Below are 14,849 nucleotides of genomic sequence, written 5' to 3' on the forward strand. Positions count from 1 at the left end.
TAAGAAAGTAATCATGTTAAGCTAAGTGTTGTTTTCTTAGGCAATCTATTGGCACTACTGGGGCACCAAAGAAGTGCAACGTCCGTTCTAAGCACTCATAAGCCTTACTATTATGATCCAAGCTTTCGCACTAGCTACAGCCATGTAACAGGGGAATGATGTGATAAAGATATGCTCACTAACCCTGGCACCGAGGCTGGTTCAGGCCAGGCAGGGCTCCGAGGCACGCTGGTACGAGGTGGCCCCAGCTGGCACGTTGAGGCCCAGTTCTCGGGAGGCAACGTTGCAGACGTTCGGCCCCCTGTGCCACAGAAAATGCACTGCTCCAGGATCGCACTTTGACTTGCACCTCCAGTGCAGACTTCATTTATCTAGCATTTCTGCTCAGAGAGGAAGTGGAGATGCACAGACGTCAACCAGATGGGTGCTCGAGTTAGCTACCCTGCACTGAGGGAAAGAGAAGACTGGTTCTGAGGAGGAACGAAAAGGACGAAGTAAGCAACGCATCCTCAGTTTCGATGCCAGTCTGATCGGTCAGTTTCTGCAAATCAAGGCAGAAAGTTGAACGAGTGGCGTACGTTCGTCCTCGAGAAACAGCAGCACCAAATGAACATGGGTGCAAAATAAGAACACTGCTTCCTTGTCATGTTGCCTTCTCTGTTTGTGTCCATGTAATGCTATTGTTCCCAGAAAATCAAGCCCTCTTCCACTAAGTAGTTTTTACACCCTCCCAGTCGCCAGCCTTCATGCCAACTCCGCACATGAAATGAGAGGAGTGAGAGCACCCCATCACTAGAAACTGTGGGGACGCCTTCGTCCCCTGCGTTCACTTTCCCGCATTGCACCCCCTACTGTAGTTAGCTCCTCCGAAACGCGCTCTTCTCAGTTTTGGTTACTTTAACTAACAGAAGAGGGCGCTCGCGTCGTAGCGACACCAGCGCCACGGATGGCGTTTTGCTGCGCGCGCGCGAGGGATAGCTGGCTCTCTTCTGCTCGGCACCGGGAAGCGACCGGACGTTTCGCTCGCAGCTCCGCTCTTCGTCGACGGGCGCCTCTTGGTCGGACTTGCTCCCGCCGAGCCCGTCCCGCTCGGCCTCGGAGTTTATCCCTTTGCCCTACCGTGGGCGAACGTTCGCTCGTAACCTTGCTGGTGAGTCGGACATCCTCGATTCCTCAGTGTATTTTGTTGCTAGCTGGCGTTATTGTTGTTATAGCAATAAATGCCTTGTTTGTGTCAGCCAGTGTGTCGTTCCTTTGTTCCCGCAGAGCAAGGCCCGCCGTGGTCGGCGTGCGCTCGGTAGGGCTCGCGACTGCGGGGTGGGGTCCGCGCGGTTTTGAACCATGTCAGCCGCGGTTAAACGGGGAGAACGTATTTATCTCCCCGATTTTAAACCCCACAAAACATACAGCCAAACTTCATCAATTCGAAGTCATTGGGGCAGCAAAATATATTAGAATATTCGAATTAACGAGCACAGCAAAAAAAAAATGGGGGGGGGGGGAGTGGGGGGAGCAAAAAGTTTATTTGCAGCAATGTGCTACCTCTACTGGACAAACTTAGTGATTACTTAGAATAATCAGCGATGCTTGTAGCCTAAATCCTAACCGTGGCGTACCACACAAAGAAACGATGCAGGCCGCCATGGAGCACAGTCACCATTCCACAAGCACAAAGCAAGAATGGTCACATTGTGGGACACGCATCGACACTGCAAAGGCCAGGGAGTGTTTAGATGCCTTGAAGAAGTGCCAAGCGCTACTGACACTGAAACCGGTATCTGAATACCTGCTGAATATCAGTACAGCATGTCTCCTCTGCACAAGCATGCTTTGACAGCCCACAAGTCTTATCCTGGGCCAGCTTTTGTCCTGGGAGTACTGGACATGGGGTGCTTCCACCTATCAAGCATTAGAATCACTCTGCAGTGTTACCTCGTGGCTTCGAAGGGTCGTCACTTCACGGGGTTTTCAGCGAAATCGAGATCAGGCATCCCCACATGGCACCCCAAGTCTTCAAATTAACCGGGCTGGTGCAGGCTGCCAGTTCGAATTATCTGGTAAAATTTGTGTTAAAATTATGGGACTGGAAAAATTCTTTGAATTACCTCAGATCTCAAAATAACAGAGTTCGAATTATGGGGTTTTATTGTAACACTGGCACGGGGCAAACTCATTTTCTTTTTTCTTCACGAGGCTATGACAGTTTCGCATCACTAGCACCACACTGGGACAAGTAAATGAACAAAGGCATCCACAGGATATGTACCAATTATGTGGCTGGCATTAGAATAAATGGGGTACTGACTGAGGACATCAGTAAATTACATGCATGCCTTTCTACTTATGTGATAACAAGAAGGCTAGTGTGACTTCAAATTAATGAGGGCATACCGCATGCAGAATGCCATTACTGACTGTAAGAATAAAATCAGTATACAGCTCTTGTAAGCAAGTGCCCATTATGCAACTGTACTGCCAACAACACTGAAAATGGCAAGTTTAAGAACAAAGACTTGCACAGTAGAAATACAAGGACAAGATTAATTTTTCACTCAAAACACAGTCATGTTTCTCAAAGCCACATAGTTCTGCTCATATCCGTGAAGTAATGACGTAGAATTCCTTGCACACATCTTACAAAAAGCATAAGCTGTAAGCACGTTACAAAATTAAGCAAAGATGATCACTGTGCCCGGTGACAGGCCATATTCATGGAAGGTAGAGAACAGCAAATTTGAGGTGTTTTGCTTTGAAGCATAACAGCAAGCTGGCAATCCACGATCCACAACGTCCTTACCACTTTTGTCATCATGGTCCTCAGGGGGTTGCATCTTGGCTTGAATGCTGCTGGACTCTAACGTGGCATCATCTGGCCAGCCAAAAAGCATAGGAGAGAAAGATGTGTCATAAAAAAGCCAAATGCAGCTGCAACTGTCATTGCTCAGAAAATAATTACACAATTCAGCAGCGGATAAAACTGTTCTTTTTCTACAAAAAAAAACACAGAAGGTCGAATGAAAGAGAATCGTGAATTTTAACATTCCAAGCAACACATGGGCTATGCGGGTCGCCGTAATAGAGGGGCTCCAGATTAAGTTAGCCCACCTGGGCTTCTGTAAGGTGCGCCAACATCGCGCAGCGCACAGAGAGATGGATTCAGAGCCAAACAAACAAGCAAAAAAGAAAAAAAAAGATTACGGCACACCCATCTCTCTCAGTAGATAAGCTATAGACGTTCACGAGTGATGGTAAGAGTTCAGATTCCTCTACCAGTAGTGCTTGGGGCATTAGAGTCTCAATTTAAGAGGACATGAGAAAACAACTGGAAAAGAAGGAATAAGAGGTCATTCCAAAGACTTGGGCGTGGCCAAACCTAGCTAATCTAAGACTACAACAAAGTTGTTTTTCTATATTTGCCTTCAAACATTGCTTCCCATGCTAAAGCTAAATATGGAAGAAACTATATACAGAAGCAAAAAACAACAACAAAAAAAGACTAGTCAAAACAATAATTAGTAAATTAAAGGCATACAGATGACCAAGATCAAGAAGCAAAACCGTGCACTTACAACATGTATTGGAAAGTCATACTGGTCTTGTAATGCTAACACTTGAGAATATTAAAGAAAATAAAAATAAAACCTACACTTACTTGACTTCAAACACACATGATACAGTTTAAAGGGGGTCCATAACATATAGGCCTAGACCATTGATAGAAAGCTTTATCTGTTGTCTCCAACGCTGGTTTATGATTTCTTAGCTGCATTTTCTTCATTAATAAAACTAGCCAAGGGTTTCTACTTGCAAAAATATGTGCGGGAAATGCACAGTGCACTGTGGAAATTCTACCTACCTTCCTTTTATTTGCTGTAGTTAGAGAAAAGAAGTTGGGTAAAATGTGAATGCTTTAAAGAAAAGTTGGCCAGCTGTGATGGAAGTGTACATCGGTAACGAACTGTCACTTCGAACTTCCTTTGAGAGGTGGTAACTGAATTAAGACACCCTGTAGTTATCCTTACTAGAACTACCGGAAGGCTCGCAGCATTATGTTGGTTTTCCAGTCTAACTCAGCACAAAACAAAATTAGGAGGACCATACAAGCTCTACAGTGTCTAACAGTCTAGTGTGAATGAAAATGATATTCCCCAACTCAAATCTAAAATAGAAAATAAAAAGAACGCCTCAAAGAAATAATATCTACAAGCTCTTTCTACTTCATGTTTATGATCTTTTCAGCAATAAAACTGTCTTGCTTAAATCTGTCTGGTTCATCCCTTAACAAACAGAACTAACTACACCTACAACAGGAAGTTCCTAAATATGAGTAAGAGTAGTATACATGGCATCCAATCTGTGAAATCATTGAAGATACGGCCAAAAGCTCTAAGTATACATAAATTCTGGCTTGCTAAAGTTAACAAAAATGCCAAAGCCATGTCGAATGACAATTGCAGGTAATCAGTGGCAACGCGACAAACTAGTTCGTTGTCACCTATAGTAATGCCGTGCACAAAGGATTCATTGCAAGTAAGCACTGATGAATCTGTGAGACTTCTTAGCAAAAATATTATTGTTCTCGTTTTAATGCCAGGTTAACAGACTTCAAATCAAGTTTTCCATGAAAACCAGTACCAGCATACCAGTTCAAGCAAAAATAAATAAAACAAAATCCAAGGCACACTGCTATGACATCATCTCTCATGTTCTTCAGCAGATCTTAGAGCAGGCAGGACACTCAGTATGCCAAGCTTGTTCAAATGACAGGCTTCAAGCTTGGGTAAATTATAGGGACTGGTAACACAAATGGGAAAAGAGAAAAACTGAAGTTTCTTTGCACTTAACATAGTGTGCTGAGACATGTCACAAGCCCAAACTGTGGTGCTCCTCTGAGCATGCCATATCTGTGCCATGGACAGATTGCATGCCTGCTACTATAACCATGACCTTTCTAAGAGTTTAAATAGACATTGAGGGCAAACTGAAGTTTACCTCCATGGATAAATAACCACATTCCAGCGATAAAGACACAAATTTCATTGAAAACAGAGCTTTTATAGGGTAAAAAAAAAAAGAAAGATAGGTGCCACCATCAGTGGCCGATTTCACAAGTACACTGCATTGTGTTGACAGTTTTTTGAATGCGCGTCCGAGAGGCCAGGCTGGATAGCCAATTACTTCAAAACAGTGACCACAGAGTCCTCTTTGGTGTAGACATGAGTTTGAGTAGACTAGGAGGAAAATTTTCTAACGCAATTTTCTCAGCAAGAAATGCATCTTTTGGTGCAGGAAAAACCTCAACATACCCATAAACAGCTATGGAGTCCATTTTTACCAAAAAAGATTGCATGGAGCTGTCCTCAGTGTTCCTTTTAATTGTGCATGCCCAACCAGTACCACTCGCACATCACAGTATACCAGCATCTCTCAGAATTTTGTTCATGCAGACCATTTTGAGGGACGATTGATAAAAAACTCTCATCAATGCTGTGATTTTTATGTCTTTGAAGTTTCCTTTTTTTATTTTTTTGCACATGATAACAAAGAAATCACAAGAGGTATTATCCTCAAGACTTGACTTAGGACTACAGAATTAATTCTCTGCTTTTCCCAAGCACGCACGCTTCTAGTCTTTCCGGTTGCTGCAGTCTATGAAGCTTCTCGGGGAGTAATGAAGCACTCCTGTGGAGCAGCTAAGGCAAGGGTAACTGGAGGAAGCCAAATGCAAATCCAATGCCAATGCATCCAATCCAATGCATCAAATTCAATGCATGGCATGGAAGCCAATGCATTCAAGAAGCAAAGAAGCACTGGAATTGATTCACAGCTGCTGCAGCTTGCATCACTTTACCCTCATATTATTTGTCAAAGGTTTGGTTTGGTTTATGGGGTTTAACGTCCCAAAGCGACTAAGGCTATGAGAGACGCTGTAGTGGAGGGCTCCGGAAATTTCGACCACCTGGGGTTCTTTAACGTGCACTGACATCGCACAGTACACGGGCCTCGAATTTCTCCTCCAAAGAAATTCAACTGCCGCGGCCGGGATCGAACCCGCTTCTTTCGGGTCAGCAGCCGAGCACCATAACCACTGAGCCACCGCGGCAGCTTATTATTTGTCAAACAGGACAAAGTGATGGAAGGTGCAGCAACTGGAGTGAATTATGCATTCCCCAGGGTTTACATCAAAACAGCACAGCAGTGAAAAATTACAGGATGTTTCAATACTGCCTCCCTGCTACAAGACATTTTTGCTCGGAACTCTGCAAACCAGAACTTGGCAAGACTACACAAAAGACAGTGGCAAATCGCCAAGTGAGAACACCCACAACAACATAGTATATGCGACAGCTTGTTATGCCAGTTACCCCGTGGACAATGATGAGACTTACCCGACTCTAGCCGAGCAGGCTGGGTGAGTACCGAGTCAGCTGATGCAGGGCGGCTGCCTTCTTCACCACCAAGGCTCAGTTCCCTGTGGAATGGCAGCACTCAGCCCGCAGTCCTAACAACTACGGTGATTACGGCTATCCAGAGGATCCATTTTAAACAAAAGGCTTGCAGAATGATGCCACTTTAAAAGGTAATTTGCATATTGCAATGAAATATGCTGTTTATTTACACTTCTGAAGCAGCCAGTACCATTTAAACTTTATAACAACTTTAAGGTGGAGTGAGACTGTTTTGTCAAAAAAATCTGAGATTATGCAATCATCTCACAGAGAATTTCTTTATCTTTCATAAAATATATAACACTTAAGTATTTGTGACTCAAAATTAGTTTTTATCTTTTCTTGTGGTCACGTCGACCGGAAAAATGGGTGCGTCTCGACATGCTCTCTTTGTTTCAGACCGAACAGTTGCAAAAATTCACTACTATAAAGTTTTTCATCAGAAACACAATTTCTGGTTTCGGCTTGGAATTTGGCCTTGTTTGTAGTATATTTTTTCAGCCACTGGTGCTCCTCCTGTAGCTCAACTACAAGGCATAAGCAAATAAAATTTTTCAAAGATGTTAATCAATGTCATTTACATAAATGGCACAAGAATCAATAGCCTCAGCTCATTTGTATTTTCCTGACTAAAAAGAACTATTAATGGGAAACAATTAGATTATAATGACAAAGGAAAAAACATAATAAATCTAGTTTTTGTTTGAAATGCAAAATTTTGGTGCCAGTTGTGCAAAGACTGCTACTCTCATATAAAATTTCAACATCCTGCAGATAGTAGATTTTAAGGAAAGGTACATTAGTAGAAAAAATAAAAACCAAAAATAAAAATGTTAGACAAAACGTCAATCCAGTTTTGAGCTTTAATATGAGCTGCATCTATGTTTTAAGATTCCTAACAAATTTTAGCCATAGCTTTTATTACAACTGCTGTACATCTAACTTTCAAAAACCCCTTTCGAAGTCTCACCTCACCTTAACAAGCACTTGACTACACAAACCAAAGGTGGGCACACGCAAGTGCGGTGTGACCCCTTGGTTTGATTGGTTTGATGCCTTACAGTAGACCTGCCACAAGTTACAAGCAGACACTAGTAGAGCAAGCAACAGTACTTAGTGGTAACAGCGGCTTCATACAGGGAGGTAGGTAGCAGCATGCTCAGTAAAAATAATGAAACCTGTACGGTGCACATATAATGCAATGCCAGACATACTCATGAAAGCAGAAGGAACAGTTTGTTCTACGCTGCGATTAAATATCATGAAAAAGTACACATCAAAACAAAAACAGGAAGCAATGCCCATGTACAATTCTGCAACTACGGTCTCAGGCCTCACAAGTATTCGCCAAAGTGCAACATGGCCTCATTAGCCCGTGCACATAAGACACCTTCGCAGACACTTAAAGGTGCACTGAAGAGGAATCTGAACTTGTCTTTTTGCCGCGGGAACTCGATCTACACGTTCCGAGCTTTCTTAGAATCTGCGATTTACTGCCCTGTGTGGCCAATTTTCCCAATTAAATCGAATTAACGTCCGGCTCCCGCCTTTTTTTTTTAATTCTGCCTCGTACGGTGGGCGGAGTCGACCAACGCGTGGAGCGCTTTTCACCCAGTCCCGTGGCGGCTTGCCGCTCTGCCATCGGCGGAGTAATACGTAGTAGTCCGTAGTAGCAAATAGTCCGCGCGTATTTTTATTTCTTCGGGCTTATTTTGCGGCTATATTATCTGCGAATGAAACTATTTATTCATGGAAACCTAAAAAACAAAATAAAGCGAAAGCAAAGCCTCCACGAGACTGGGTGAAAAGCGCTCCACGCGTTGGTCGACTCCGCCCACCGTACGAGGCAGAATTAAAAAAAATAGGCGGGAGCCGGAGGCTAATTCGTTTTAATTGGGGAAATCGGCCACACAGGGCAATAAGTCACTGTTTCTAAGAATGCTAGGAACGTGTGGATCGAGTTCCCGCGGCAAAAAGACATGTTCAAAATCCTCTTCAGTGCACCTTTAAAGGGGGCCCTGCAACACTTAATTCTATTCCTCATGCATTGCTCAGATCAGTGCAAGAATCACAGAAATGAGTGCGTATAAGCTGGAGCTGCCACACTTCTATAATTCGATACACAAGCAAGCAAAACGGTCACATTTCACTACATCTCACTTGCCTTGCAATCCGTGCAGTGCCTACCAAACATGCTGTGAAAGCTTGCATATCATGGCTGCCTTGATCAGGCACAGCTACAGTTGTTGACAGTGTCATGGTTCTGGTGCCTGGCACAGAGATGTTTTCAGCAGGTCGGGTGAGAACAAAGTGGGGCTCCCTACTCTATGCTTGGCGTCCTTCGGCGGTGTGTGTTGAATTGAAACGCCTTTAATATTTACTCCCCTCCTCCACGTTACTTTCTTTCCTTTTTAATTCAACAGCACTAAAAGCCTCACTGGAGAGAAAAAAACCCCGGCAGTGTCGAGCACCATCTGTCACAAAATTTACTGATTGGTTGATGGGGTGTGTGACGTCATGAGAGACTACATGACATGGCCAGGTGCAGTGGCGAGCTAGGATAGGAGTCAGCTGACAGGTGCGCTTGGTTGTATGCAGATGTGTTTAGACAGCTCCGCATATCAGATTAGAATGGAGCCCAAATCAACACCGCATGTGTCTACTTCAGGGGAAAATCCCCGCAAGTGGAGGGCAAACGCAGAAATATGTCGCTGAACATGGATTATCGGCAGCTGCACAGGCTCAGCGTATGTGGGGAACAGCAATGAAGGGGAGGAGAGGCAGGCTGAATGGACTTCGGACTTTAATGCTATCACATTCTCAATGTGTAATGTAATTAAGTGCTCCCTAAATTTTTCTTCACCCGAATCCCCAGTTGGTTTCCTGTGCTGCACAAGCAGTGCCTGCAATTCGTCACGCAATCAGTTCCAAGAGTTTCAGGCAAAGTAGCAAACGACACATTCAGCACTATTCACTGCTGTTTTCATTTGGTACCAGCATTTCTTCTTGAGTCTGTATTCAAGGTAAAGGAGCTAAAAAATTTAGAAGCGATTCATGCACTAAGTATAAAAGAACGCTGTGTAAACCAGACAAGGTAGCCGTCAATAGCATTTTCCCCCTCACATGTTCCACGGAAAATTTGCAGCCACTGTTTTCTTAAACTGCTCTGGAAGTGCTTGGAAATGAGCACTTCTGGAGCAGGTTAAAACAATAAATATTACCTCAGTGCATGCCTCAGCGTTTTCACAGATGCTCAAGCATACACCACGTTACGAGCCCTGTTTCTAACTTCATTAGAAACAAGAGAAGAACAAAAACTATTGATCAGCGTTACAGGAGCCCCTTGCAGAAAAGCATGAAAATAAAAGACAGCTCACCGATAATATGTGTGGTCAATATCGCCACCGCCCATCATCCTAAGAAACAAAAACAAATGGCAAAACAAAACTATGAAGCCAAACAAACAAAAAATGTTGTAACCACAGACGACAACCAAGCCTGGTAATACATGCACAGAACAAGCTACATCATGCGGGTGCACTTCTGATGCTTCACACATACCGGGTGTCCGAGCTAAATGTAACTAAACTTTTAAAAAAGGCGAAGTGTCCTAGTCCAGTGAAACCAACTCAGGGTTGTTCATAGTCGCGTGGCCTAGTCTTGAGTATTTTTTTCGCTCTTCAAAGTTAATTGATTAGTTAAGTTTAATTAGCTAACTTTTTAATTATTGACTTCAGGAAGAAAGTGTCAATGCAAAAGTTTTAGATCCCCTCGAAAAACCGCTAGTAGTGCTGTTTCCGTCAAGTTACGATTTACATAGCTTCATTTATTGGCCTTAAAAGAAAGTTGTCACGTGACCAGCTGCTCGCTCACTTCTCTGCCCCAATGTGCACCCAAAGTCTCATCGAGGAGACGACTTCAGAAAAAACGGATTTTATTTTTTAAGGCGCGTCTTGGGACGTTGAAGTGGCACAGTTGTCATGTGGAAGCTTTTTCTTATTGTGCGGGTTATGGTTAAAGGCCGGTAAAAAACTACATTAAGTAAATATTACTTTGCTGCAAATCTCTCAGTAAGCTGTTCCTCAAAGCGATCTACAACTTTTCCATTGGCACTTTGTTCCTCGAGTCAATAATTAAAAAGTTAGTTAATTAAGCTTGACTAATTAGTCAACCTTGACGAATGAAGAAAATACTGCAGACTAGGTCACGCGACTCTAAACAACCCTCATTTGGTTTCAGACTGCTAGGACACCCCGTGTTTTTTAAAAGCTTGGTTACATTTAGCTCGGACACCTGGTATATTGTATACAGCACACAGACAAAAAATGCCCAACATTGAACTCAGATTCACAGAAAAGCAGAAATGAGCGATCCAAGTGGCATACCCCCCCCCCTCTCTCTCTCCTTTCCCCTCTCCTATAAAAAAAAAAGTATGACATGCATGATAGACAGACTGTGCAAGTGGATGCACGAAAATGAAGCACTGTACAAGGCAGCAAAACCTCCGAAGCACTTTTAATACAAAGCTGCCAGCCAACTGCTTCCAACATTGCCAGCAAATGCAGGCAAGTATAATGCTGGTGCCTTTGCAACTTACACCTACCTCGAATGTACACAGGAGTAGAAAAAAAAAAAAGAGAGGGGCAGTACTTATTATCATGAGCATGCTCTCCTAACCTGGAAGCAGCAATCAGTGTGCTTGGCCTAAGTAACCGAAGCAATTAATAATGAATAACCAGGGCACGTCAAGAGTGTTAATAAAATGTAGCAGTGTAGCTAGCAACATATCAATTTCGAAAACTGTTGTTCTACACAAGATAATCTCACAGGCAGAGAGGCACGGAGCTAAAGACCCAGAGCAAAAACATTGATTACATGTTGTTACACTATGTAGTTGTTTTCTTTTTATGCCAATTCAGTTTTTTTCCTTCCTTTCTTCGAACTGTATTTGCACCTCGCCAAAATCCCTCCATTAAACTGCAATAAATAAATAAATTAATTAATTAATTCCTTAATAGTTAATTACCAAACCAACAAAAAAAATCTCTGCTTGTATTAGTACAGTTTAACCCCACACAAAAAAGATGTGAAGGTAAAAGTCTACACTGCTAACAGAGAACAGCTGAATTCATTCCTTCCTTGTTCTGGCTGGAAGTACGGAGCGAATTAGGCACAAATGCTAAGAGCACATGCAAAAAAAGGCTGACAGTCCTTAGTGCTGAAGTCAATGACACCACCATGATAGGCATAGAGACTCAGCCACAGCTGTCATTCTCTCATCACTTGATTTCAGTTCTTATTTGATGGTGAACAATAAACCTTGCAGTCACCTTTCTACCACCTCAATCTGCAACCCACTGCAAATGAAAGCAAAAGCAAATAGCACTTTTGTCCTTTATGTATGAGAAATGGATTGGCGCTCTTAGGACCGGTGATAGAAACCGCTGAAAAGCCTGCGTCACCCTTGTGTAGAGCACTCGTTTAGTGTGCACCAGGCAATAAAAACTAAGATTTGAAAGTATGTCAGGGTTTCCCGTTGAACTTCTCGTGCCCACCTTGCTTGAAAGTCTATGCGGCTCAACTTTTAGGCAAGCACTGCCTCTAAAAAGTAGAAGCTGCGAGCTGCAAAGAGGTGATTTTTTATTAAAGGAAGTGCACTGGTTGAGCACTCAAGACAAGGGTGATGCAGACTATATATGTATGACACACATCTAGAGGTACATGTACAGCCTAGATCAAAAGTAACCAGGCGGCATGGTTTGCTTCTCACGGCAGGTGAAACAGGAAAAAAGGTATTGAAAAATAAGGACAGCAGTTCTTCTCAGCATAGAAGAGATTTAGCTCTAGGGAGGTGCCATAAGTGCCATAAGAGCAGAGGATGGGACAGGATAGCAGATGCAGTAGCTCGACTGAAATCACACTGTGTGCAACACAGACAGGCTGCAAGCTGTGTCCGCCACCCATGCAGCATGCTGCCTCTGCATCATGTCTAAATCCTTATTTCATGCTGCAGTTACACAGCTAAGATACTTTGGTGGTTCGGAAGCATCAAGGATTGTGCAGAGCGATCAGAGACCCACAGTGAGGGATGAAGAACACGATGATGATACAAAATAGCAAATAGCAACCAAAGTTTTATTTCAGAGATATCATGTGTCATTTCTAATATCCTCTGGAGTCGTATATCTACTTACACACGCTGTCACTGAAATCAAAATTTTAGTTGTTAGTCAGCACTGTCTTCAGTCTCATGTTCTAAGTCCTTCACTCTGAGTCTCTGGTCGCGCTGTACAATACACGATACTATAAGGCTAAGCTAAGCTTAATTTATATTCATTCTTCTGCGTTAATAATCACAGCTTGATGATTCTTAATTACATCTGTGTTAATCTGCATTAAAAATCAAAGCTCAATCACAATAAGACACTTAATTTCGTGACTTCTCATCCGCACAGGGTACGGACCAAGAACAAGAGCCCAGGACGACGACAAGAGGGCACTTTTGCAACAGAAATGTTAGCAATGGGCAAGTCAAACAGGCACCACTCTGTTTGGGGGGGGTTGGTGGTGGGTGAGGTGACTCACGGGGGCAGGCCGTTGGTGGCGGCGCCGGCAGTCGCTGTTTGGCGAGAAGGCGACAGCATGGGGGGCGCCTTCTTGCGGAGCCTCGGGCCGCCCGACCCGGAGGCACTGCGCTTGCTGCCACCCGCACTGCCATTTTTGGCGGCCTCCCGTTCCCCACTGCTCAGCGGGGATGCCCTGCCACGCCGCACCAGAGCCCCCTTTTGTATTGGCACCAGAATCATGCCCTTTTTCCAGCCTATCACTAAAAATCAGCTAGCTTTTAGACATGACATGACAGTAAAGCTTAAAGCTCATTTGTGGCACACACAAACATACAAGTGAAAAAGTGAAAGAAGGAAAGAAAGGAGAAAAACGGTCAGAGCAGGACATGAAAGAAACTGACGCCCTCAGGTGACACACTGATAATTAGAGGTGTACCTGCATAAGCTAGCATGGGTACAATACAGATTTGTTGTAGAGCTTTAGCATGCACTGAAATTTCTAAAAAAGAAAGGTCAAATTCAGTGGTGTTGCAATGTCTCTGATCGGCACACAAATCACAAGCAGCTTTAGTTTGCTGCACAGAAGCAGCTGTTAATACAAGACGTTAAAAAAAAAACTAAATAACATATACTGTCACTGTTTCTAACAGTCTTTTCTCTAGGTCTTGGAAAGCGCTTAGGTATCTCAGAAAAACATGTCTTTCAAGTGGACATGCAACTACTAATGCACTGACATCAGAACCAATCTAAGTATTTCACGAATCACTTGGATTCACTCCTGATGTACGCATTTTGGAAACTCACCTAGTCAAAAATTGATGTTAGGGACTAATCCAATACAAATTTTGTAATAATAACGCAACCTATCTCAATGCTGTTTCATGCCACTGCTGTGTATGCTAGCCTTGAGCTGTGAGAGCCGTGCAATAAAAACTCCATTCCCACAGTCCTCTGTCCAACTATACGTTTTTTTATGCCTCATACGCCTGTAAATATATGAATTATCTGAAAGCATGTCCTTATATGTTCCATCCTATGCTAAAATAAAAGCCTCACAACACTACGCTTCTCTTCTATTGTTATCTATTGGTTATAGTGCTGAAGAAAAAGAAAGCAGTAAAGGCAGAAAAGCTCGTGCAAAAAAGGCAGAGCCAAAAGTGTGACAGACACCAGATTGCATGCACTTCCCTGCCACACTAAGCACAAGCAAGAGCAGAAATCGCAGCGGTGCGCATCAGGCACTTAGGTCGACATGTAAGCAAAGCAGCAATCCCACAGATGAACTACAATTTCTTGCAATGCCTTAAGCATTTCTGTTCTTCCAATCTGTCCCCAAGTGACCGTTTCCACCCTTACCATGAAGCAAGAATGCAGAGAATGGGAAACTCCTCACCAGCACAACATGGCAGACATTACCTGGTGGCAAAAATACAGGCTTCCTGCGTAGCCTTTTCATTCACATTCACCATGTGACAGTGGAACGGACAACTGGGTGCATTCCAACTCACCTGCACATGCTTCAGGACACTAGATGTTTCTTCAAGACTAGCTGGTACCCAAAAAGGTATTACACGAGAGTGGCTGTCACTCGTCACCGAAAACTGGCCACAACTGACTTCAAGCTGCTCAAGCTAGTTGAGGCACTAACATGCCGTCCTAGAAAATAGCTCCCCCCCTCTCCTATCCTTTCCCTTGCATACATTCTTGCTCCACAATCAAATCAAGCAGGGTACCCTAGTCACTCCAGACTGAAAGCATCAGTCAAAATTAATCAGTTGCTCATCTGGACTAAAACCACGCATGAAAATTGCACTCTGTGGTATAGGTATGTTTG

At 43.4% G+C, this 14,849-nt stretch overlaps 1 protein-coding gene across 7 annotated transcripts in view; it reads right to left on the minus strand.

The window, feature by feature from the left end:
- LOC149341334 (uncharacterized) overlaps positions 1-14,849 on the minus strand; it is a 52,537-nt gene that overhangs the window by 16,456 nt on the left and 21,232 nt on the right. For 4 of the 7 annotated variants that reach the window (XM_089543372.1, XM_089543367.1, XM_089543366.1 and 1 more), the window contains 5 exons: positions 13,035-13,208; positions 9,827-9,865; positions 6,390-6,472; positions 2,798-2,869; positions 184-301 (listed from right to left, as the gene is read on the minus strand). In XM_089543372.1, coding sequence (XP_089399498.1) covers positions 184-301; positions 2,798-2,869; positions 6,390-6,472; positions 9,827-9,865; positions 13,035-13,208 — 486 coding nt within the window. The remainder of the gene's footprint in view (positions 1-183; positions 302-2,797; positions 2,870-6,389; positions 6,473-9,826; positions 9,866-13,034; positions 13,209-14,849) is intronic. The other 3 variants (XM_089543370.1, XM_089543368.1, XM_089543371.1) reach the window with 3 other exon arrangements.

The sequence above is a fragment of the Amblyomma mixtum genome, chromosome 5 (genome assembly GCF_055824585.1).
Source record: "Amblyomma mixtum isolate Tamu chromosome 5, ASM5582458v1, whole genome shotgun sequence".
Classification (NCBI taxonomy): Eukaryota; Metazoa; Arthropoda; class Arachnida; order Ixodida; family Ixodidae; genus Amblyomma; species Amblyomma mixtum.